The sequence below is a fragment of the Eschscholzia californica genome, unplaced genomic scaffold (genome assembly GCF_041429995.1).
Source record: "Eschscholzia californica isolate CP2 unplaced genomic scaffold, dmEscCali1.0.p SCAF_2, whole genome shotgun sequence".
In the NCBI taxonomy this organism is placed as follows: Eukaryota; Viridiplantae; Streptophyta; class Magnoliopsida; order Ranunculales; family Papaveraceae; genus Eschscholzia; species Eschscholzia californica.
This window is the reverse complement of record NW_028238309.1, coordinates 54,224,156-54,250,151: the sequence shown is the minus strand read 5'-3', so window position 1 is coordinate 54,250,151 and position 25,996 is coordinate 54,224,156. Positions and strand designations below refer to the sequence as shown.

Below are 25,996 nucleotides of genomic sequence, written 5' to 3'. Positions count from 1 at the left end.
AGAATAAGTCTGGTATTTGCTCTCCCATCTTTGTAAGTTTTCTCTTTATCTCTTATGTTAAACGATCCTTCTAAAATTGGTATCTATATATATATATATATATATATATGAAGATATAATATGATATTTGTTTCACTAGAATGCAAGTAATCAGATCTTTATACATCACCTCAAACCAAAATGACCTCAAGTCTACTAGTCCTCAAAATGACATACTATTCAACCATGAAAGACATTAGGGTTTCAAAATGAAAATTATCAAAAGCAGGCAACTCAGAACACTCCAAAAAAGATGAGTCTAACTGATTCTTGTACTTGTAAAAAGTTTGATGGACTTGGAACTACTTCATTTACAGAGACAGAGTAGCCTTACCTAGCACATTTACATACCTTTCAAGACTCATAAGAACTTTGCACAAACATGACTTCATTTTAACTTTTAAGCTAGGTTAGTGTCGTCTTCGACCCTTTCATACTTTGATGGAATTTATCCTCGCTTCAATAGCTTCCCTGTTAGCAAAAACGAGTTAAAACAGAAAAAGAAATGGCAACTATATGCTTCTTAAATAAGTATCAGCTATTACTCTTTTCCCCAAAAAACTATCTTAAACTGAAACGGCAAAACAAATGAGTGATATTAATCAATCGTCATTTGTCGTGGACCAAAACAATCTGTGATATAAACACAGCGGGTTAAAACTCTATAATGTTGTGGATCATCTCAAACCCTTTCCTAGTTGATTTCTAATTCCTAAAACAATAACCTGGATTACAAGTAACCCGTAAAATAGAAATATCAATTCTACTAGTGCTTAGGAACTATTAATAATAATAATGATAATAATACCACGGCTATAGGACCATAAGGTCCCCCTAGATGGAGCTTACGACTACATCACTCCAACACAAAATCAGATCCTTTTACTTGCGAATCCTATAACGCAATAAAGCAAATTTTCGCTGGCAAACAATAAAAGATCATCCTGATTATTCATTTCGATATGAGTTAAATCAACTGAATGAAGTAATTTAATTCCTTCAATATTTTACGGGAATGGATCATTCATATCTGAGGTCCTTTATGAGCTTAAAGATAGAAATGTAGATGAGAGAGAGCCTAACCTGAATGCATCTTTGAGCTCTTCGTTTTTAGGATCTATCATAAGACCCCTCAAGAAGGCATCTGCTGCTTCACCATACATCTGAGATAATAAATGCAGGAAAAGAAACTCATAAGGATTCCTATGCTTCTTTTAATCTAACTATCTAAGGGTAGAATGCTGGAAATAAGACGCATACCTTTAGCATATTTAGAGCTACACCTGCCCTATAATGCGCCTTAGGCCAGTCGGGCTTTAGAGATATGCATTCCATAGCATCACTTAAAGCACTACTTCCATCGTTTAGTTTGGCCCAACACAAACTCCTATTGGATAGCACAGTTTCATCAGTTGGATCGAAAACCAAGGCCTGTATTCATTCCATCACAAAACCTATATTACTAAAGCAACCAAACAGTAAGAGATGGAAAAAGGAGAGTGTGATGAAAGAGATGTTAGTAATATTAAGCTATGAACATTGCGTGAGTTGTGGCCTTCCATGTCCCAATTGTGAAGGAAAGATTGTTGGAATTATCCCATACCGGTTGTGGTATGGGCTGGTGGTGACTTTGTAAGTGTAAGGGAAAGCCTCATCTCTTGAGTTAACTTTAGGGTGAATGAGGCCCAACACCACTTGGGACTTGGGAGCAACGAACGCTCAAGACAACTCTAACACAAGTCGAGCCATTGGAAATCGGAAGGATTTCTCGATTTCTCTTGTCAATGAGATAAAATTTATTCCTAAAGAGATATTTTATAAATAGCTCTTTTCGTATCACTTACTAAAGTTTCATTCAGTAACAATACCTCTGTGTACCAATATATTGCAGTGTGATACTCATTTTTCCTAAACGCATCAGTGCCCCTTGCTTTTGCTTCATGAAACCTCTGCTTTACTTGAGGCTCTCCCTATTTACAAGTTAACGAGTGTTATAAAATCCATATAATACATCTATGATCCCCGTGCTCCATGTGATGAAAGTATCAAATCCTGGTGAAATGCAAACAAAATAGGAATGATATGATAGAAATAGATTCAAAGTACCACCTGTTCTTCACCTTCAGAACGCATGTGCCTCATCATTCCACGAATGCTCCAGTCACTATATTTCGGAATGCGAGAAGTGACGGGAAAAAGAATTCCAAGGATTTCAAAATTGCCCTCCTTAGCTGCAACTTCTACTGGCTTGACCCCATACTGCAACAAAAGTAAGCTGAATAACATAAGATAGCTGGAGGAATCAAATAAAATCTTATTTTCAATTAGATATTCAAGCATTGCTCTTGTTCTCGTGAGGTTGAAAACTCTATCTCGTTTAGCATTCTCGTGAGGTTGAAAACTCTATCTCGTTTAGCAATTCGACCACGGAACTCAAGAATCAAGATACATATTCTAAAAGCAAGACAATGCCTGCCAGGGCAGCAGTGAAGAACAAAATATCAGCTATTGATATGCTGAAAAGAAGAGGATTGATGACCCCTAACAGATGCATCAGATGTGCAAAGGAAGAGGAGAATACCAATCATCTTTTACTCCATTCTGACAAGACCCGACCACTATGGGATTTTTTTGTCCACGAATCAGGGAACTTTTGGTTGATGCCAAAGACAATCAGTCAGGCACTAACCAGTGGAAATTCCTCATAGTTAGGAAAGAAAAGAAAGAGTTTTGGAGCCTGGTCCCTTTGGCAATCTTGTGGTTAGTTTGGAAGGATAGAAATGAGAAAATATTCAAAGACTCCAATGCATTCAGTTATCTGGAAGTGGAGGACATCCTTGCCCAGCCATTCCACTGGAGCAGGAGTCCCCCCCCCCGGGCTAAGAACAAGTCATATGCTGACTTTGTTTCTAACTGGGAGACTATTATGATGTAACATTTAGGCTCTCTCTTTCTAGCTAAATGTTAGCTCTTTGGTCATCTTCATGAATGTGTTACACAATACTTGTAATTGGAAAGTTCATTCAACTGTTATATGAAACTTACAACAAGTAAAAGGCAGTTCCTACGAAGTTAATGGAACAGGGACCCCTTTGTGGTCCCATGAGAGTAGGCAACAGAGAAGCGAGCCAGGAGTATATTAACCCATGCTCTCTATTTAGAACATGCTACAGAAAGAATACAATAATTAAAGGAAAAGCAAGAAGGAGGCGGAGGGTAGATAAGCTTACTTGATCCGTCAAATTAGGATCTGCACCAGCTTCCAATAAGCAAATGATCATTTCTGATACCCCTTCAGTTACTGCTGCAATCAAAGGTGTTGATCCAAAGTATCCAACATTTGGATTAGCACCTGCCTACAATTACCGTAAAAAATTTATGATGTGTGAAATAAGCAGCAAATTATGCAAAACTATATGAAAGGTAACATAAGACAGATTCAGCTGTTGCATTGCATCACATGGCCGATGCAGAAAAGTAATAGTAAGTACGGGTAGGCCAATGTTAAGTACTATCATAATTTCATTAGAAAATAAGGGATAGTGGATTCGTTCCATTAATGGTACTATGGTAGTTTTATTAATTACAAAATTGAAGGATCATGTTTGAGGCTTTGAGCTCCTAATTTGATTCAAAATAGAGTAAATGAGAGAGAGAGAGAACAAACACGACTATATAGTAGGATCGTTTAGCAAAATACATAACGTAGGGAGGGATTATAAAATTAACAGACAAGATTACTATGTAAAATTCTTCACAAAACAATTAAATTATAACTTGATAAATAATTCCATCTTCTAGCTGATTGAGGAGAACACGTTTGGACCTTCTAGATCTAAGGATAGCAAGTCTGTAAAACGTATGAAGAGAGTTGGCAGGCAGAAATTTTATGTTGTACCTTAAGTAGAAGCTTCACACATTCCAATGAACCCGCGACAATGCTTCCCACCAGTGGTGGAAAGATATTAGGGACTAACAAATTAGGCTGCATTTACAAAGTAAAAGGTAGATATTATATTAATCTGAGTTGGAAATGTATGTCGAAGAGAAACATCTATCTATCCTGGACTAGTTAAATGCTACTCCAACTTGATAGTAGTTAAAGCTTTGTTGCTTCCAAGTTAAATTAGAAATAAATAAAGGTTTGATATAAACATAAGATGATGACAGATTAAAGCATAGCTAAAATAACATCACAAATACGATGAAATAGCAGCTAGAAGGCCACGATAACAACTACAAAGATAAAAGCTAAGTAAAGAAAGAAAAGGTCTATTTATAGTGTTCCAACTTTTAACGGAACCAAGTGATGTTACTTGGTCAATTTGTTCATGACCTGGCATTGACTCGCACAAGTAACTAGTCCATCTTACTTGTGAATCGAGTAGGGCGAGGCTCACCTTACATCAGCAGAAAGGCCAACTTGTGATTGTGAGTTTCCTTTTCTCTGAACTGCGTATTGTGTGACGGGCTTTGGACATATCAAACCCCTTTTCCGGCACTGTGAGCTAGTTGCCCTTGTAAGGACCACTAATATCCTGATTGTGTCCTATATCTCACATTACTCTAAATTAAGTACTTCCTTTATAGATAAACGCATAGCTGCCACGAAACAAATTTTGCTCCCACGGGAGGGGGGAAGGGAACAAAATCCATTACTCAGTTAGCTCCCCTTAATTGAAGTCATTAACCAAGTGAGGTAACTGCTCTATAAATTGATCTAGTTGCCTCCCCATTGAGGAAAAAAAATAGCTATTATTGACACAGTCACATAACAAATACGAGAAAAAGGAACAAAAAGAAAGGTACTAGTTTGTTCGTACTCCAGTGATCCGAAAATTTGCTCTAAACCTAAATATGACATACAAATAAATATTTTCCCCATATGTATTTAAGTAGGTTTTTTCCATATTTTTCTAGACGTACTGAAAAAATATAAAATAATGAAAATATGCAGTACATAAATGTATAATGAAGTTACAGAAATAAATTGATTATGGACTGCAAAACAATCGGCACCTAAAACACTAACAGTTGTAAATAAAGTGACAACGAATCCAAAGTAAAGGTCATGTAAGATCATTAATTACTTTTCACAAACAGCCGGCATCTAAAACACTTACATTTGCATGGTGATCCAGCAAAAGTTTAATAGCGTCGTAGTGACCAAGAGAGGCAGCAAATTGTAGAGGTGTGCCAGATTTAGTTATAACATTTACTCGAACACCTCTTGACAGTAACAAGGTAAGTATTTCTTTATTTCCTGCAGGAGAAGACCATATACAATTGCAGTTGTCATCATTAAGATTCACATTATTATTACGATTAAAGACAGGAAGTCTAGTATGTTTAGTGAGATCATTTACCATTTCAGATAAACCAGGAGTCAAATATCTTTATTTGCAATAATAAAATAAATAAGGTGATACAGACAAAGTGGAACGTTTGATAGTTTGATACCAATCAAAGAGTAAAACGAAAAATTAAAAAAAGCAAGGTAAAAACGGTAACTAAATGCCTCTTAAACATGTGGTACTGTTATAATATCTCACACTAAATAATCTTTAAAATGTCTAGAACTGATCTCCAACATACAGGATTTCACACGATAACTCAAGAGACAGCTCCGTACAGGGATAATGTATAGGAGTCATCCCTCTAAAACTAATGAAGCAAACAAGTGAACAACACGGACTGCTTTACTTACAAAAGATTTAACATAAAACTAATATACTCAGATATTGGAATAACAAAAGATATTGGGACCACGACAGACAGGGATCTAGCAGATCTTGTGAGAGAAAATTTACAAGGGACAGATCCCAATATCTGATTGGCGTAGGTCCCTGTCGGTCATAGTGTTCCTATAAGTTCCATAAGGTACCCAAATTGGGTATCTCGACATATTGAAAATGAAGAAACAGAACTCGACTAAGTAATAACAAAAAATTTACCCATCTTCGCAGCACAGTGCAAAGGAGTAAAATTTTCCGCAGTACATGCATTAGGATTGGCACCCTTCTCAAGAAGGTATTCAACAGTGCTGAAGTGCTCCCCTAAAACAGCATGTGTCAAGGGAGTTGTACCTGTAAAATACATAGCAATAAAAATATAAATATAGATCTATTTATACGTAATTGCAAATCTAAAGATTAGAAATGAATTTAAGAATGATAAAAACTATATACTAAGAGAGCTATTTATCATGGACGCCTGATGAACTTTTATTGATATGGGACTCCGGTATGAGGTATTGAGACAAAGTGAGTGGATAGGCCAAAAAGGCATGACGTTACACGCATAAAATATTTAAGACTGTGATGTTTAATACTTAAGTGGTCATAAAACGATTACGATCGAGCACACATACAGTGTATATAAGAAGTATTACATTCACAAATTGTTCGCAAATGTGAGTCAAGAGAATCTGAGTGTTGAATTAGTTTGTGTTTCCCATAAGGTGAAGTAAACTACCAAACCGGAAAGATATTACAATCCGCTCTTCTTCTAGGAATTTGATGCCTGCCTCCCAGTCCTACATACTGTTCCACCACATAATGAATCTTCCGAGTTTAAGCTTACATAAAGGAAATTTATAACGATTTTCAAAATTATATTATTGGAGATTTTGTGAACTTGCCATGTAAGTGCTGGCTCATCAACTAGTGGAGGGAAAATTCATTATCAGTAGATACCAGATCTTAATATTACAGAGTGAGACTTCAAGAACAAAAAAAATCCTTAGAACCAAAGTTATTGTCTTATGAAAACAACAAGAATAAGTAGAAATTAGCTGTTGAACACATCAAAAGATGAACGTAATAAGCATTTAACAGTACATCAAAATAATTAAGAAGCAGAGGAAATGAACTAGGGTCAGCTTCACCGACTATTTTCTTCTCAGGTTGTATGACTACATGATCCTTCCATTTACTACGGCAACTTATAAGAACCACATTCACATACACCAAACTCTCATAGAAAAATGTTAGAATAGTTCCACATGGAAAAAGGATAATTGGTGTTGAGTTGGACGAGAACACACTTCGCACAAAATTTGTGCAAAGAACAAAACTAGGTTATAAAATAAGCCGTAATTGAGAGGTATGATCAGAACTCGCTCTAAACCTACTTAGAAGAGCAAAAAGGAACGAAAATCCCATCGATTCCGATTACTTTCAACAAAACTAGATAATATATGCTTAGAAAAAGATAACTACATCTTGAAAAACCAAATCAAGAACTAAAGAAATGAGATTACCAGGTGCATCTGTAACATCAACATCAAGTCTTAAATCTTCAAGCAAGTATTTGCAAACATTTAACCTTCCTCCTCCTGCAGCAAAAGCAAGAGCTCCTCTACCAAATTCATCCTTAATACTTCCAACTGTTACTGCTAATCCTTTTCCATCATCATGCATTAAGGCTAACCCTAACAAATTACCAAAAAAGGAAAAAAAGAGATATTCATCTTCAATAACTAAAAGTAAGAAAATAAGAACTTTCAGGAGTTTTACTACAGCAGCTTACTCTTAAACTTGTTGAGTTTTCCTTTGTATGCAGCATTGAAGAACTCGAAATGTGATGACATTGGAACTGCAAAATGAAAATAGAGATCAAAAAGGGTTTGAAGATTGAAAGAGAGAAATCTAGAGTTTTACACTTAAAATAGTACTAACATGGAGAAAGTTCTGCTTGGTTTAGCCTTCGATCGAACGACTGAAGAAAGGACGTGAAAGACGAATCATCCATTTTTTTTAGGGTTTTAATGATCTCCTTGTTTGAAGAAGGTAAAATGTTTTGTTTTGATTCTATGGGAAGAGGAAGCGCGCCAAGAAATGTTAGTAGAACGGTTTGGGTTTCTGAGATTTCGACACGTGTGCTTCGAGTTAACCCGAGCCCCACTACCTTTCTGATCTCGTGCAGTCGTGCTATTGGCAGCGATAATTCTATTTTGACTCCCTGAACACGACCAAATTCTCAAACTAGCCCCCCTACTACACCATAAGATGACCTACTTCCGAAAATGATCCTTTCCTTCGATTAAGTTAACATCTGATTTTTTGCTTTTCTTTTTTATCTATTATTTTCAATCAAGTTACTTCGGTTATCCTTATTTTCGCCACTCAAGAGAAAATGATTGATCCCCATATCATCGGCTAATCCGTCTATCAATCTTTGTCTACGAATCCTTTCCTCTCTCCCCTTCCTTTCTCTTTCTCATCTTCTCGTCTCATTTTTCTCTCTTCTTTCTCCCTCCCTTCTTGATTGAGTCGCTAATATTTGGTTTATTTTGTGTAGTTTTAGCCGTCGTGGTAAGTTAGAGGTGCTCTTAATAAAGTAAACTAGAGGGGAATATATGTAGTGGTAGTGGTTGTTGTTCAGTGATGGTGATTAAGGTGTCGTGGTTTTGTAGATGTTTGTGGTGGTTGTGGTGAGGGTCGTGAAGGTGTGGTTGGGGTGATAGGGCAGTGGTCTGGCGGTGGTGAGGGTGTCAACTTCAACTACAAAAGCAAGAGAGGGTGGTACATAATAGCAATCATCCAACACCTTCTCTTTGGTAAACTATCTTCACTAATTTTACTACGAAACCAACCATACATGATAAAAATGACCAAAATGAAAATGAAGTGTAAAAGATAAGACAAATACTAAAAATCACCACAAAAATCACAATCTCTCACAAACTTCATATTTTGAAATCATCTGTTACTTCAGTAAATCTATAGTTTGTAACTTTACAGAACTTGGAGGAATTACAACAGTTCTCCATATACTTACTTTCCTTTCCGAGCCAAAACCAGTAAGGCTCCTTGCATACACACAATAAAAGTATACCCGACAACATTTAATTGCCTAATACTTCCCTTTCGAAGCTAAACCACCATATGTTTTCCAGAAAAAAAAAAATAGTACTCCCAAACATTATATCGCCTGTTTACTTGTTTTCGAGACATTGTGGAGAAACCTTGCAAAAAAGTAGTTCTTCCTGACAATATTGTATCACCTTGAACAAAATGAGTAAGAACCTTGAACAAAATGAGTAAGAATCTTGAGCAAAATTCGCATACTAAGTAGTGTCATCTTTTTTGTGTCCGCCTTTTCGTTCTTTGGTAAGGTTATCTCTAGCTTCACTAGCTTTCCTGTTAACAGTCAACAAAAGAAGTTACTAAAATACGAAACCGTAGCCCAGTGCTACACAAAGATAGAAGCTTCAATAAAAATAAAAAAGTTTGGAGCTATTCAGACTGCAAATGAAAAGTTTGATGTCGTTTACTACATGTCTAATGTGGTTTGAGAGACCATCTAACGTCGACCCATAAAACCGACATTTACCAGGCATACGGGTCTAACCTGAGCATGTCAATGATATCTTCGTTTCTAGGATCCCGCTTCAAACCCTCAGAAAAAGCATCTGCTGCCTTGTCGTACATCTGTGATTATAATGTAGCGAATAGAATTATAAAGGGATTTGAGTTACATAGTATAATCTGAGGACAAAAGAAGTAACTCGAGGAAAATTTATACCTTTAGGACATAGAGAGCGCTACCTAATCTATAATATGCCTTAGGCCAGTTAGGTTTATGCTTTACACATGCTTGGGCATCCCTTAAAGCATTATCTCCCTCGTTCAAACGGGTCCAGCAGAAACTCCTGTTGGATAGTAGTCCAACGTGGTTTGGGTCAATAGCAAGGCCCTATATCACGCCATCACAAAAACTAAAATTATTAAGGCAATCGACAATAAGAGTAGAGGGAGAAAGAAAAGGAAAACAGAATGCAAGTATTATTTTTTTAGGTCTGAAGGAGTTTCTGGTTTGTAAAACAAATTAGTAATTTAGTAACATTTATTCTCTCTAGAAACAGTAGAAATATGAAAGGATATTAAAAAGAAATGAAGTTATTAAGGATCACATTGAAAATCCACCACATATGAACAACATCAAAGACAAAACCGAAACGAAATTATTGGAAATGCTCTTACTATATATAAATTAGAGAACTACTACAGAACATACTAAAACAAGGTCTTAACACTACAGAACAAACAAAGACATAAGGATCACATTCTATTGTAAACACAGTAGAAAATATACAGCACACACATTGTAATAGATTTCATCAAAATATAGGGCATTTGTTAAAGAAACAAATACCTTTGTGTAATAATATAATGCGGAGATATAGTCTCCTCGTCCAAATGCACAATTGCCGCATTTTTTTAGCCGAGGCACCTTTTTATCATCGTCAAGCTTTCTCTATATCAAAGTTGTAGCTTTTTAAATTGCTAAAAACCTCATCCACACATGCATACACATGCACATGTATAAACTCAAACCAGTGAAACTACCAAACAGTAGCCCAGAAGAATGAAAATAAAGTTTAATACCTTACGTATCTCATCTTCAGAATGCAAATGTCTGATTATCTCATCAGGGCTCCATTTACTATATTTCGAGATTGAAGAAGTGAAAGGTAAAAGAAGGTCAACAATTTCACGATTGCCAGCAATAGCTGCAAGTTCTATTGGCATACGCCCATCCTGTGAAAAAAAATTAGTTGGATCACAATCCCATAAGCTAGAGTATCAGAAGAAAATAATTTTTAATCCTCAAAAATTTAATGACAGTCTTTTTATTTCAAGAGGTGTTAAAGTCCACGTTCATCTAGCAAGTGAATTGTGAAACTCAAGTTACAAGTTTAAGAGAAGTGGATTCCATTGAGATTGAGAAGGCGGTCGAAAGACTATATTACTTTGTTAAAACCTATCCTTGATATAAAATACGATGTACTTGATTTGTAAGCATATCCTCAATTGATAAATTATATACATTATTAGATTATTATCTTCCATACAGTGTGAAGCCTGTGGTGGTGATCAAGTCGCATTGTAGACCATCCTCAACAAAACTTTTGTTCTGAAATTTCAAATCCATCAGAAATTGGGCAAAAACTTTTGTGACAAAAATGGATGAATTATAGCTTTCAACAAGGATATTGTTAATTTGTGGAGACCCGACTCGGGAGTCAAAAGCAGTTGACAATATGTGGAGAGAAGCTACATATCATATTTTTGGGTACGAGAGTACCTTTTGTTCATGTAGGACTATTCTCACACATAGAAGATGTAGAACTTTTGTTGTCCCATCGCCTATATCATCTTTCATCAGAACTAGTCCAATGAACCACTTCATGAGGGCCCATCTAAATCTCCTAGTTAACCACACTTCTAACTTCCTCATTCTTTGCAAAATTAGAGCATGGACTTTACCATGAATCTCCTACGACTCTTAATGGTATTAGAAGTTTTTACACGTTCTAGAACTTCTAATCCCTTCAAACCTGCCTAAACAATTATCAACTTTTAAGTACTCTTTTCAAAAGTCCTAGAAGTTTAATGATGGACTGATTCCTAAGGATTACCTATACATCACGCAGAAAAATCTGTGAACCACCTCCATATGAGCCCTAAATAGCTTTCAACATTGACAGATATCTAAATATGTTAAAAATATTACAAAATCAACCAATAAAGTGAAGTTTCAAAAAGCTTACTTCATCTTTGAAATTTGGATTAGCCCCAGCTTTGAGTAAGAAGTCTGTAATTTTTAATCGCCCCATAGACGCTGCTGGTACAAGAGGCATTCCAAAATTCGGGTTCTTACCTGCCTATATAGGTGGCGGAAGAAAGAAAATATATAAAGATGAGGTAGAGATTTGAGAATATGCATTGCATAACAATCTAATATATCAAAAGAAAAAAATATATCTAAAGATAAGGTAGGGAATTCAGAGATGCTTAAAAACTTTAGAAGAATATTCATATAAGCTTGAACTTTCTATGAAATCCATACAATAAAATTAGTTCTAGAAAATAAACACTAACCCTGAGTTTGGGATTGTTTTTTGATGGATTAAAGTACTTACCTATTGCAAATACTTCACAAAATTCTTCTGTTACCATTGTAGATTTAATTAAGTGATTACTCTAAACTGCAAATTATTCCACCTTTAAAAAGAGGAAAATAACCTTTTGAATTGTCCAAAACTTTATTTCCACACTAGAGTTAATGAGAGTATGAGACACTAAGACAGTTTGACCACTAAAGGATCAGAAACTTTTGTACCTCAACTAAAAGCTTCACGCACGGCAATGAGTCGACTACAACAGATATCTCCAGGGGTGTGAGTATACCGTCAAGCATTTGATTAGGCTGCATATATAAAGACAAAGGTAGATTTAAGTGAGTTACTCCCAGAGTTCGAAAATAAATGCGGAGAAGTAAAGCTCGGTGCTGCATTAATTAAACGTTGTGGCAACTTGTCATTGTACGTATAGTGCTTATAACATTGTTTCCCTAATCAGAATCCATAATAGAAAAAAAGGTAAGGTTGACATAAAGGATGAAATAAACACTTCAGAGTTTCTCCTCCACTTCCTTTTTCGGTTATTGTGCTAATTCAATCCCGATAACGTCAGATTATGGAAATATAAACACTCACACACTCATACACTTTAACCTTGCATCCACAGATGGGAAGTCATATGGAATGCCAAAAGAGCTGAAAGGATAAATAATAAATCATCGTACAATAGAAATGAGCTTCCCAGTTCATTCTTCTATTACTTTCAGTTTAGAAGAAGAAACAAAAGAACAGATGAGTAATAAGCACTTGACGTGTAATTGAGTAACCGGCAGACAAGTTATTCCACATGAGAAAAACACTTTGTCGAATTACCATTTAAAGACTATTACGAATACATAAAATGTTAATGTGAACAAGGTGAACCCCACTTACCTTAGCCTTGTAGTCAAGTAGAAGCTTCACAGCATTATGGTGACCGAGAGAAGCTGCATAATGAAGGGCTGTGCCAGATCTAGTTATAACATCTACTCGAACACCCTCTAAAAGTAACGAGGCAAGTATCTCCGTATTTCCTGTAGTAAAATTACATAATTCAGGAGTAATATAGAAGAACTAAAGTGACAAAGGTAGACTTTGAAAATTAAAGGCGTAGACTTTAACTTTAAGTCACTCAATATTGAGCCAAAACTAAAAAATTACACGGTTCTAACATTTATTGGCTCTTGCCAACAGAGCCAGTCCTAGGCTCCTTGAAGAGTTTAGTAGAAATACTGCCCATACTATATTGAACTCTCTAAATTGATCCTAGAAACTGCATTCTTGACGTGTAGGTAGCCCAACGGCCCTAACCTATGTTACAACGTGAATCTGTCAGCCTGAAATAGCAAGTCGGACTTAAGATAACTTAACTCTTCTGCCGACTAGACTTCGCAAGTAAGAATTATACGGAGCGCCGGAAGGGGAAAGCCTCAAATAGCAAGACACTGAAACTTTCAAAACAAATTCCCTATTTCCTTGAAAAGAGCTGTTGAGTGCTTTGATACCCCGGCGCGGGTATATAGTTCTTTTTTAGGAATGATTTTAATTAAAAATCAGGACATGGTTTGCTCATCTGATCACCCGAATCAATCATCTTTCTCTATCCAATCCTATCCTTTACGAAGTACAGTTCAGAAAGGACCAGAGTTAAATGATCATAACCCTCTTATTAGTCTACATTTACCGACAGCACTTGAGATTCTACTATTAAGTGACTCGATATATTAAATTGAAATAATAGTGTAGTTCAACAAACACCTCAGAGGCTAACAAATGAGGATCTTAATTAATCCTCTTGGGCTTTCTTCTGCAACCCTTGTTGCAATAAGTCTTTATGAAGAATAAATAGATATTTTGCAGTAAATTCAAGCATGGTGGTAATATTGTATAACATTTTTTTTCTTAAAACTTACTTTTTATAGGTTTCATAAGTTGCGAACGGGAAAGGCAACCTAGGGTTTGAAATGAGTTTTCCTTAACATGATTGAGTTATATAAAGAAAAATCTATGAGGACGAATAGCAATTACCGCTCTTTGCAGCAAAATGTAGGGGAGTGAAATTTGCCTCATTTTCTATGTCAGGAGCGGCACCCTTCTTAAGAAGATATTTGACATTTATCAAGTGTCCTTTTATCGCTGCATAGGACAAGGGAGTATGACCTGTAGAACAACATATTTGATAATTACACATGTGAATGTGAGCTTTGACTGGTGAGTTTACGTCCCCGTCAACGCAAACTTCGAAAGTAATATAGAGTAAGAATTCGGTGTAGGTATCACATCAACGTCTATAAAAAGAAAATTCACGGAACAACCCAAATGAAAATGAGCTCAATTCACATCTCCGCTAATCCCCTTTTTTTATGTTCTCTTTACGCTTCTATACATCAAAAATGTTTATAAGGAGAAAACTCAACTTCAAGTGACATTTGACCTGTCACACTCCTTCAAACACGAATTGTCCTAACAGGCTAATCTAACTAAAGTATCGGTATTCGGTAGGGACTAAAACCAAATTCGATAAAGGAGAGATACATTAGTAAACAAAATCAAGTGACAGAATATTAAGTGTACTACATCTTTTACACCAAGAAAATCTTGAGATAGATATTACAGTAAGCATCAAACCAAGAAATATGTAATCTTGTAGAACTAGGAAAGAGTATTACCATCTTCATCTTTTATATCCACATAACCTCTTAATTCTTCAATCAAGTATTTGCAAATATTTAACCTTCCCCCTGAAGCAGCAAAATGCAGAGCTCCTCTACACTTTTCATCCCTAATATCAGTTACTGATCTTGCTAATGCTGATCCCAATTCTGAATAGAACAACAATAAAGAAATTGATGTTAAATAACATTAGAAACAAGAAATTTTCTGGAAAATCTTAGGAGAAGCTTACGTTTCAGTTCATCAAGATTCCCTTTGTAAGCAGCATTAAGAATTGTAAAATGAATTCCTTCTGGACCTGCAAACGAGAAAAGATTTCAAGAATCAAAATCATAACAAGCTTATGAAAGATTGAACTAAGATTTCTAGGGTTTTAAAGAAAAGATAACTTACACGGTGCGTACGCTATTCGGTTTCTAGCTTTATCTTCATTTTGAAGTTGAATCGTTGTTTTAGCTGCAAAAGTGAAAGATGTTCATTATGAAAATGAAGTTAGGAATTGAAATTGAGATATTAGGGTTGCGAGAGTGAAAACTAACACAGATCGTCTTCCATTTATAGGGTTTGCGGATTGGTTTCTGGATTCAGTTCTTCTGAGGAGAAAACTCAAGAAATGAGAAGCGCGCCAAGAAATACACTATACAAACGGTTGTGGGGGGGGGCTTCTTTGATACTTAAGCTGGAAGCTAATGTCAAATCAGAGGGTTTTCTTTACCCACGTTAAGTATGACTCCAGAAATCTAACTTGAAAGTCGTATTCCTACCACAATATCTTTTTTATAGCTGTCTGTACGGGACCTTCAGGTATTTTAGAGATCTCTATTGGAGACAAAAAAATGTTTAGAGTGTATCTGTATTGCCACTTAAAAGATATAATTTTTATTGACACTTAACAATTACGACTAAATCAAAAGGACATACTTATTTGGTGCGATACCGAGAATAGAGTTTTTAGGACTAAATCAGACTACTCCACAAAATCAAACGAATATTAGAGCATCACTTAATCATTTTCCCTTAGTCTAAAATATGAAAGAAGGAATACAATGAATCCTAAGATTCAACTATTTATATGAAATTTAATCCATAATGAGCTAGAAACATTATCAAATGTTGGGAAGAGGGTACTTAACATAGACGTGAGCTGCAAGATATGTAATATGAATGAAAGCGAAACAACTTTTCATTTATTTGGAGATTGTCTTAAATTTGAAGCCTTATTAGTTATAACCCAGGAATAAGAATTATTATCGTTACGCTTAGATCCAATTACCAACCTAAAGGAATTGTTGATGAAAGGAGAAGCAGCAAACAAAATTTGCATACATATACTTATCTTTTGTGAATCTGGTGGAAAAACATGAACAAAGTGCGCTTTCGAAATAGCAACTTAGACCTGGATCAATTATGATGGTAAACGACGCAAGAACTTCAAAGGAATCCAGATTACTAACCTCGTTTTACTCGCATGTTGTTTTACAGATGAACTTCTTTGTTTCTAACTCGACAATAGCTCCCAACAAAACACTGGATCTGTTGGAAGACTTCTATCAAAATCAGTAGTAGCATCACATCCCTCATTTTCGGTTATCATATTATGCATTATATTACATGTCTTCATTATATTACCTGGTGGTTTTAAATCCCAAAAACACCCCCGCCCTCGGATAATAGTAAAACAAGTTTGCAATACCCCAAAAGTTCATCCAACATCTTTTCTTGCTAAGTAAAGAAAGATTGTGTGGTTTTAACAAAAGAACCCCAATGAAGATATCCCATCATCGAGAAAATAACTCGTACGACATCGATTACCATTTAGTTCATAATTAACAACGAGGTCTTACCTGTTATTACTGCATCGAATACCGGAGAAAGCTCTAACACATTGATGTCATTACACGATCTAGGCATCCCAAAAAGTGCAGGTCATATCTATAGATTAGACGATGCAACGACTTCAAATATGATTGTTGGACTATAACAATGGTCAATACAGTGTATGCTCCTTGCAGTTGGGCAATTTTTTCACTCCTAATGCATGCAATCTGTACTCCGTAATATTCCTTGAAATCTGTGTTGGTCACTAAGTGTTAAAAGCTTACAAATATCATATTCGTACGGAGACCTTAAGTATTGAGGGTCAAACACATCGACGATTGTTCCTACAAATTCTCTTAGAGATTCGACTGGAGTGCTCACTCCAATCTGAACGTATTCGTCCATTGAACCGAATGGTGTCCCAACATTTAGGATCGACTCATTGTTTGTTTTCACTCTCATATTCATATTCTGCAAGATGATGCATTTCTGCATAATCTACCCAAGACCCTCCACCTTTCTCATACTTGATGAACCCTTGACAATATGTCATTTGCTTTGTACTATTCCCAGTGCATGTTCCACATTATTTCTTACGACTTCTTGTTGCTTAAGAAATATTTTCTCTTTCATACTGGATGTTTGAGAATGAATCAAGTAGCATATTTTGGATATATTCCATCAGTCGGGTATATCACATGTTGTAATAATGACCTTATAATGTGAAATTACATGGTAGAACTACTCTATTAAAAGGCCATCAAATAGACTAAACTGATTACGAACAATAATTTCATGGGTTATTTCCCAGATGGCCCCTATTTTATGACCAGCTTCCCGCGTAGCCCCCTACTTTATCGAAAATACCGAGATGACCCCCTTTTTCCGTTATCATAAAATGTCCGTTAACTCTCACTCATCCATCTCATCACCTCTCTCTGCCACGTCATCCCTCTCGCCACCTCATCATCTTCTCCTATAAGGTCGCCGACCGACCAAAATCTCCGCAACCTTCATACTTTATAACAAAAAATTCTTCTTCTCTATCCTCCTCTCTCCTCTCTCTCCTCCTCTCCTTTTGTCTCTCTTCTCACATTTTCTCTCTCTTCTGACCGGCAGAGGGTCCCCCCCTTCACCGACCGTCGGTTTGGGAAAACCCAGATCTCTAAGTTCTGGGTTTTTCCAGGCCGACAGTCGCCGGAGGGTTCCATCCTTCACCGAACAGAATAGAGAGAGAGGATGAGAGAGAAAAGGAGAGGATGAGAGAAAAGAAGAAGAAGAAGAGATAAAAAGAATTTTTACTTTTTTTTAAGATGAAGGTCGTTGGCCGGTCGTCAGAAATTTGGTCGGTCGGCGACCTTATCGGAGAAGATGATGAGGTGGCACGATGGATGACGTGGTAGAGAGAGGTGATGAGATGGAGGACAGAAAGTTAACAGACATTTGACGGTAACGGAAAAAGGATATCATCTGGGTATTTTTGATAAAGTAGGGTGCTACGCGGGAAGGTGGTCATAAAATAGGGGTCATTTGGGAATAACTATAATTTCATTATGTGTATCTGTCATACCAAACAATGCACGCCAAATCCATACATTTTATGATGTGATCGCCTCTAAAAGAAGAGTAAAAAACGCTTTTAAAAGAATTTGTATGTGTACCATGTCATGCTTTAAGACAATTTTACCAATGTCGATGCATTCAAGCAAGACTACTAAGCATGCCAGGAAAATCTCTTTTTTCTCATTCTTTTCATAACATTTTGATATCATCTTTATTAGGTTTTCTCAGATATTGTTCTTCAAAAATCTTGATTACTGAATTACAAAAATGTTTAAGGCTTTCAATTGCAGTGCTTTCACCTTCTTGCACATTCTTATCAAGAAGACCAAGCATATTAATTTTGCCAATCACCTTTTATAGTGGACTCGATTATTTTTTCTAATTGCAACAACTTTGTGTATAAACTACTTAATGTTTAATTGCATTTAAAGTTCAAATGAAGAGGTTGATGTTTATCCCAAAACAACAAAGAAAATGCTCGGGCAGATACTTTGAATTCTCATCCTTGAAGTTATCATTAATTATTATATCATGTGAAAACTTTTATCACAATAAATATATAGCGTTCTGCACAAATACGACCACCGTGCGGGTGTGTAATGTGCATCTAAAATTTGATTGAAGTACAACGAAGAAAGTGCTCAGGCAAATACTTTGAATTCTCGTCCTTGAGTTATCATTAATTATTATATCATGACAAAAATCTATATCACAATATATATATATATATATATTTATATGCTTTTAACAAAAAAAACAGTAAAAATATATAGTCAGCCACAAATATGGCCATCGTTCAGCCATGTATTATGCACCACCGGTGTTTCCAGTATAGGTGTTAATATTGGTTGTAATTGTGTCTGTCGAACTTTGTGTTATTTCATTCGAGTTTGAGCAATCACTTGATATTTCGTCTCAACACTGTGTGTAAGAACAACATCATCACTAGTCAAACTCTTAATTGTTGACATATAACTAGATATCGACGTTAGTTTCACTACAAATTACACAAAACAACATAATTAGTATATCTTAGTGATGCTTGACTCGAGAAATTTTACTGTTATATGAATCAGATAATCATATACTATCATTACTACTTTTATAATACTAGGTATAATAAGAGTCGTTGTTATAAAGTCGTTGACTACCTATTGTCAAAATGAATGACCTTCTGTCTGCAAAAATAGATCTTTTGTTATCAAAATTATTTGATCCCCTCTTAACAGAAATAAATCAAACTAAATGTTTGAGATAGTAAATCTCTAAAAACAAACTATAGAATAAAAAAACAATAGAATATGCTGAAAACTTCTAATTGGTTTCGATTGTTTCACAATTTCTAAAATAATTTCTACCAAAATCAATATCACATTATCACCTATTGGTTCATAAAGCAAATAAGAAATTTGTGTACTTCGGAAAATAAGTATGGATCGATTGAGGATTTTTTTCGAACTCACACAACATGAAGTTATTGAAATGCACAACAAAATCGCTACCATTATAAGCAATTTAGTTTAAGCTAACTTAGAGTCACCATGGATTCTACAAAAATAAAAGTAATTGAACCAACCTGAATATCAAGCATACCGGGATAAATTAAACAAAAAATGAAAAACTTTTTTTTTTTTGTTGACACACAAAAAATGAAAAACTCGAATAAGTACAATCTCAAAAATGAAACAAAAATGGAGGAAACCTGGACTCATCAACAAAAATTAAATAACTATGGATAAACGGATTATTGAGCTCAATAAATCTGTTGTTATGGCACTTATTACATGTTTTCTGACACAACTTAACCAAATTAAATATTTGTGAATGCAAATCTTGAAAAATATTTGTAAACTACAATTCTATAACTACAACGAACCTAGATCATACAAAACCTTATTCGTTATCAAATTTAGGGAGAAACAAATATGACAATAAAGAAATGAACCACTTCATCATAAGATCACTCAAAGTCTCAAACTAACCACATTATTAAACTCAAAATTATTAAAATAAACTTACAATTCAAACCCATTACATTGAAGCGAGGTGAAAGCTTGTCACGTAACCATCCAACCATCAAGATCGAACAATTATTTCTCCATGCACAACATTAAGAGGTTATTAAGCAAATAAAAAAACAATTCTATAATCGATTAGGTTGATTTATAGAGAGATAAAATTGCAAAATTTTAATCTAATAGAACATCATTCACAATAATTTCAATCCACACTTGATGAACAAAAGATCGTGAAAATGAGAAAGATAATTGAAATCATAACGACGTCTTACCGTTGTCATACACTTTCGAGAAGATTAAAACACCTATTTTCCTTTAATCAAAAGCATACACTCTCAAAACCAAAACCAAAATCACAAAATATAACAAGAACAATTTCATTGCCACTGGCCTACAAAGAAGAGACATACAAAATGAAATGAAACAAATATTTTTATAATTATAAATGAAAATCCACTGAAACCAAGCGTAGAGAATCCATTTTCTTTGTAGCTGTTGAATGAATTTGATTTATCGTATCAGAGAGGTGGGGTATTAATTCTATAATGACAAAATTTACTTACAATAAATTTTATTTGGGGTTTTTTTTATTCATAGACATGTTAGACCCAAAGGTACTCTTTGAAACCAAGAGTATAGAATCATTTGCTTTGTAATTGTTGCATGACTTCGATTTATTGTAACATAGAGATACAATATTAATTCTATAATGACAAAAATTAATTAGAAATAAATTTAATTTGGGTGGTTTTCTTTTAATCATGGACATGTTGGATCCAAAGGTCATTAGAACATGATTTATCATGGTGATTTGTGCTGATCTGAGATGGGCGGTCAGACTTATCTCTTGGTTTGTCCTAGTCAGCATGTTTCAACCTGTTTTATTATATAGATATTTTTGTTTATAATTATTACATTACTATAAAATCAAATAAATTTATGACTACAAGAATTAAATTTCTTTTCATTTGTGGTTATAAAAGGCACAAATTGCAATATAATTATGGTGGCCAATACGCGGACAACCGTTTTTCTTATATGGACAACTATTTTCGGGCCGGATGCGAGTCAACTATACTTGACTTAGTTGACTTTGATTTAATAAGGGGACAACTCCATAAAGTCTTAGATACTAATAATTAGTAACTTGTGGACTACTAACAAAAATAATAGTTAAAGATTGAAAACCTAAACTGTCTTCTTCATCTTCTTCCTTCTTTTTAGTCTTCTTCTTCTTTCTTCACTTCTACTAAAAGTAAATAGTAGTTTCTACAATTTTTTTTATCAAACCCTAGATGGATGAAGAAGACAAAATCTCTTCTTAGTCTTATTCTTCTTTATTCACTTCTACTAAAAGTAAATTATAGTTTCTACCATTTTTTTTTATCAAACCCTAGATGGATGAAGAAGACAATCCCTCAATCTGCACCTGAAGAAGTTTTTCCGGACGTTTCTATAATAGGCATTAATGAAATTGATGAGGTAAAACAGAACATAACTTGCGACGAAAATCTGGCATAACAGAAGCTAAGTTGCGACGAAAACCTGGCAAGTTTTCTGATTATGCCAGATTTTCGTCGCAAGTAATGTTCTATTATGCCATATATTTGCACAACCCCAATTACCAGATTCATCTTCCTCTTAACCATCGTTTTCAGAGTCGGAACCAACAGATCCATCTTCGTCTTCCACATCTTCTCTGATTTTCTTTCCCATCAGTACCATCTTCTTCTTCATGGTTGATTTTAGAGTTTTAGAGTTTTAGAGTTTTAGGGTTCTAATCTTTGTCTTTGGGAAGATTCTACAACAACTCCCTTACCTTTGTTTGATGCCATAACCACCAATATTGCTTCTCCAAGGAATTTCTCTCTCTAGAAATTTGGGTGATGATGAAGAACAAGTAATAGAAGAGATGAAGACTAACTAGGGTTTATGGAGAAAGAGGGAGGTCATCAAATAATACATCTGATTCTAAGAGGACTTGAGTGAAAATAATAGATAGTTGTCCCCTTAGAAACTGATGTCCATATAAAAATTTATTTTTTTTGCGTTGTCCACATAAGATAGTTGTCCATATAAGAAAAACGGTTGTCCGCGTATTGGCCACCTATAATTATTAGGAAGTATAAATAATTAGTTTAACACTTTTATAATTCATGTCTCAGATTTAATTATCCAAATACTTTGATAATGTCTGAAAGTGAGTTCCCCGAGAATCCCCTAAAAATTTGATCTTGTAACTCTTGTGAATGTTCTTCCTTAACAGATAACGATACGAGATTTGGTAAAACCTACAACAAAAAAACTTAGACACTCAAAGTCAGCCAAGTGTTGCTAGTTTAATGAAGTAACTGAGGGTGAAAAAGGGCAAAGCTAATATACTTATATAAGTTTGGCAACCGGTGGCAACGCACGACCGATATGATTCGGTGTTAAAACATCGACTTGATAATAGCACGTGTTATGACCGTTAGAGGATAATAATTGTTTAAGTGTGTATCTCCTAACACTGACGGATCTTTTGACAAAACAATTTGTATATGAAAGGTAGATCTTTGACACTGCCTAGCCTTCACATATGTTATTCTCCCGAGCGTGTTCAATGTGTCAGCCTAACTGCTTCAGATCTCCTACTTTGCCTCTCTGGCGAAAGCATAACTCAGTTTCATTGTTGATTCAGATCCACCCCTTCGCTTTCCTCAAGGTAGAGCTGAGCTGACCCGGATCCACCTCTTGTATTCTTTGTATCAGCCGTCAGCGTAAGTTGAAGGTGTCTAAGAAACTTATGTCTACTTCCCAACAAACTCTCTAGTCAAATTTGGACTCAGGTGGTAGAGCTTACTCAGATCCACCCACTAAGGACTTTATCGGATGCTTGTTTCTTAGACACATGGGCCTAACTGGTAGCTTAAGTCCATATGTTGACTTCTCGACTGGTTGAAGTTGACCAATATTTGGCACAAAACACTCATATATAAGTCATTAATCTCTAAAGATACAAGTATTGGATGACTAGATGAAAAATGCACGTAGTATATAACAAAGAACATTAAAATGTTTTACCAGAAGGATCTCAAAGTTCGTTTACATTTGTTTACAATTATTCAACTTACTTCTGAAATTGATGACTCTGCTCTCAGAAAATAATTTACAGTGCAAATTCGGCTCATTTCCTTTGTTGGGATCTAATCTAGTTTTGATCATCTAAAACCAAAATTTGAGAGTTTTAGATAAAACCAAAATTTTAAGTTCAACTCTCTGCCCAATTGAACTTTCTTGATATAATGAAGATGCGAAGAATGCAATATTTTTAGATGGTCCCAGTTTAAAATTAAGTTCATTATCGATAAAGAAACACAATAAACAAATCACACCTACTAAAGACTTTCATCGAAACGACGAGAACTTCCGACAAAAACATCTAAGTGTATATAATTCATTGTAATTACCGGAAAACAAACTACTTATCCTTCATAATTCCACGGTATATTATAGATAACCTCGCAATCTACCATTATCAAGAATAAGAGCTCTTATACTTTAGAAAATGTTCAACATAAATTAAACACTACCACTTTTATATCATAATTTTATCAATCTTAAAACTTAAGCCAGTCTGATTACATTTCCAAAATTAAGAGTTAACTAGAAATAAAAATTAAGAGTTAACTACAAATAAAAGTTGTGACATATATACACGAAAAGATTGCTCTTAGTCGAAATTAATAGATACGTTAGTGTTAGAAATATAGTCCAATATAGTCCCACATTGTTCAATTGCTTAAACTTTTCTCTTGTACTACTCCTTATAATGATCTTATGTAATAGCTATGAAAATCAATACAAATCACTACAATTCTCTTTTCTTACATGGTATAAGAGCTTCTAGGTTTTTTTTTCTTGGGTTAGTCAATAGAGTCTTCCGCTTGCCGGCGGCGGTAGTCCCATTAATGACTACCGTCCGCCGGACTTTTATCGGTTTTTAGTTCAAATTTAGTATTTTTTTTTCTTTCTTTCTTTCAAATAAGAGTAGTTCTCTTCTAGTGTTGAGATCTAATCATTCTTCAATACTTTTCTCAATAGTATTTGAAGATGATGAAGATTAACAAGAAGATGAAAGATCCAAAGAAGAGTGATTTGTTGAAGAAATCACATGATATACTCTTCAATGATCTCAAGCATTTCAAATGTCAAGTCCTCCCCAACATCAAATCTATGTGTATCCATGGTCCATGAAGTTATATTTTGAGAGAAATTGGAAAGCTATTAGAGAGGGGGAAAAGAATTCATGGATTTCTTTGTTAGAATAGTTATATACCCCATGTTTATCTTGAAACTATACTTATAATTCTCCAAAATCTTGATTTACAATATGATGCACATGAAGTGTTTGATAGAATGTATCAAAGAAATCATGCTTATTCTCAAAGATGGTTTTCTTTTGATGTTTTTGAAAACATGTTTGTGGGTACTTTATGGCAAAAGAGTTAATTCTCTTCAATTGATTTGCTCATACTTCTTATATCCAAGATGAGAACTCTCAAATGTTTGTTACTTTAGTATGCTACTTGGTTCCATTATATTTTCTGTAAGATCAAAAGAAGAGGAGACATGAGAAAGAGTATAAATGAATAATAGAAGTGGGAAGGTCAAGATCGAATGATTGCTAGTGTTTATGTTCAACACACATAAAATCAAGTAGATCAAAAACTTGAATTGCATTGATGATGTTGGAGTAATAATCATGTGTGAGGACTATTAAAAACCAAGGTAGGAAGATCTCCAAAACCGGAGAATGGTTAGTAATTGTCAACCGGGCAATGGTTAGTAATTGTCAACCGGACAATGGTTAGTAATTGTCAATACCTGGCAATGGTGCCAACTTTTCTTCATATGGAGAAAAGCAAAATCAACAACATCAACATCAAAACCTGGCAATGGTGCCAACTTTTCTTCAAGTGGAGAAAAGCAAAATCAACAACAAAATCAACATCAACAAAACCTGGCAATGGTGCCAACTTTTCTTCAAGTGAAGAAAAGCAAAATCAACAACAAACAACAACATAGCAACCTCACAATGATGCCTCCATCAAGTCAAAATCTAAAAATTTGTTTAGCAAACTTATGAATTTTTCACTAGCAAAAGTCATTCGTTTGAGGGGGAATGTTAGAAATATAGTCCAATATAGTCCCACATTATTCAATTGCTTAAACTTTTCTCTTGTACTACTCCTTATAATGATCTTATGTAATAGCTATGAAAATCAATACAAATCACTACAATTCTCTTTTCTTACAATTAGCAACATGATAACCTAATTCAAAATTGTTCTTTCTCTCTTTATATAAATTAAGTTTATAAATTATAATTCGTACATTTAGAAATTTTATATTCTGTTATCTGGTTTTTATGAAACATGGAGGAATCAAGACAAAAAAGTTATATTATCAGATTTTTAGTAATCGAGAAAAAGGGAAAATATACCTTCATTGTTTGATTGAAATTTTTGAAAGAGGAAAAGGTGTATGGGATTTAAGAAACCTAAACATTTGTAATTTGATTTGGATTTAAAGAGAAACAAAAACCACACCTTCTTCGCTTTTATTGTGTGTAAGAGTGTAGAAGAAGAAAAACAAAATTAGGTTACGAACAATTAAGAAGAAAGTGAAAGAGGTTAATATGGTGTTGAAGAAGATAAGAGCAAGTTTTGGTTAGTCTTGATTACAAAACAATGAAGAAGAAAAGGAATGAAAGAAACGAAGATTAAATTGATTAGTTGAAAAGTTTGGTATTTCTAGATACAAATATGTTTTTCTAAATATAAATAAAAGTTGAGTCGGTACATAGAAATATCTTAAGATAAACTCTAAAAACACAATGTCCTCTTGAAACATCTATATTTAAGTACCGAACATATTCTATCATGTTTGAGTTGTAATTTGGATTTTGCTTTCGCAACCAAAAAAAAAATGTGAA

General features: G+C 34.7%; 2 protein-coding genes across 5 annotated transcripts; both read right to left on the bottom strand.

Moving 5' to 3' along the window:
- Positions 1 to 106: 106 nt before the first annotated feature.
- On the bottom strand, positions 107 to 8,314 carry LOC147559090 (uncharacterized). Of its 4 annotated transcripts, XR_015234488.1 has the most exons (13): positions 7,719 to 8,305; positions 7,570 to 7,635; positions 7,301 to 7,471; positions 5,994 to 6,125; positions 5,163 to 5,302; positions 3,938 to 4,024; positions 3,270 to 3,395; positions 2,149 to 2,298; positions 1,908 to 2,009; positions 1,300 to 1,470; positions 1,123 to 1,202; positions 848 to 960; positions 107 to 510 (listed from the first exon to the last, which is right to left on the bottom strand). XR_015234488.1 is itself a non-coding variant. In XM_086660877.1 (12 exons), the coding sequence occupies exons 1-12, from the start codon at positions 7,789 to 7,791 to the stop codon at positions 471 to 473; spliced, it is 1,338 nt and encodes a 445-aa protein (XP_086517003.1). In that variant the 5' UTR covers positions 7,792 to 8,314; the 3' UTR covers positions 107 to 470. The 4 variants fall into 4 exon arrangements, 1 of the variants encoding a protein (XP_086517003.1); XR_015234489.1 differs by lacking the exon at positions 848 to 960 and having other exon boundaries at positions 1,300 to 1,426; positions 7,719 to 7,939; XM_086660877.1 differs by lacking the exon at positions 848 to 960 and having other exon boundaries at positions 7,719 to 8,314.
- A 368-nt stretch (positions 8,315 to 8,682) lies between these two features.
- Positions 8,683 to 15,390, bottom strand: LOC147559089 (uncharacterized). Its single transcript, XM_086660876.1, has 13 exons — positions 15,160 to 15,390; positions 15,014 to 15,076; positions 14,853 to 14,918; positions 14,617 to 14,769; positions 13,976 to 14,107; positions 12,842 to 12,981; positions 12,169 to 12,255; positions 11,597 to 11,710; positions 10,431 to 10,583; positions 10,198 to 10,299; positions 9,568 to 9,738; positions 9,394 to 9,473; positions 8,683 to 9,182 (listed from the first exon to the last, which is right to left on the bottom strand). Exons 1-13 carry the CDS (start codon positions 15,173 to 15,175, stop codon positions 9,110 to 9,112), a joined length of 1,350 nt encoding a protein of 449 aa, XP_086517002.1. The 5' UTR covers positions 15,176 to 15,390; the 3' UTR covers positions 8,683 to 9,109.
- Between the last annotated feature and the right edge of the window lie 10,606 nt (positions 15,391 to 25,996).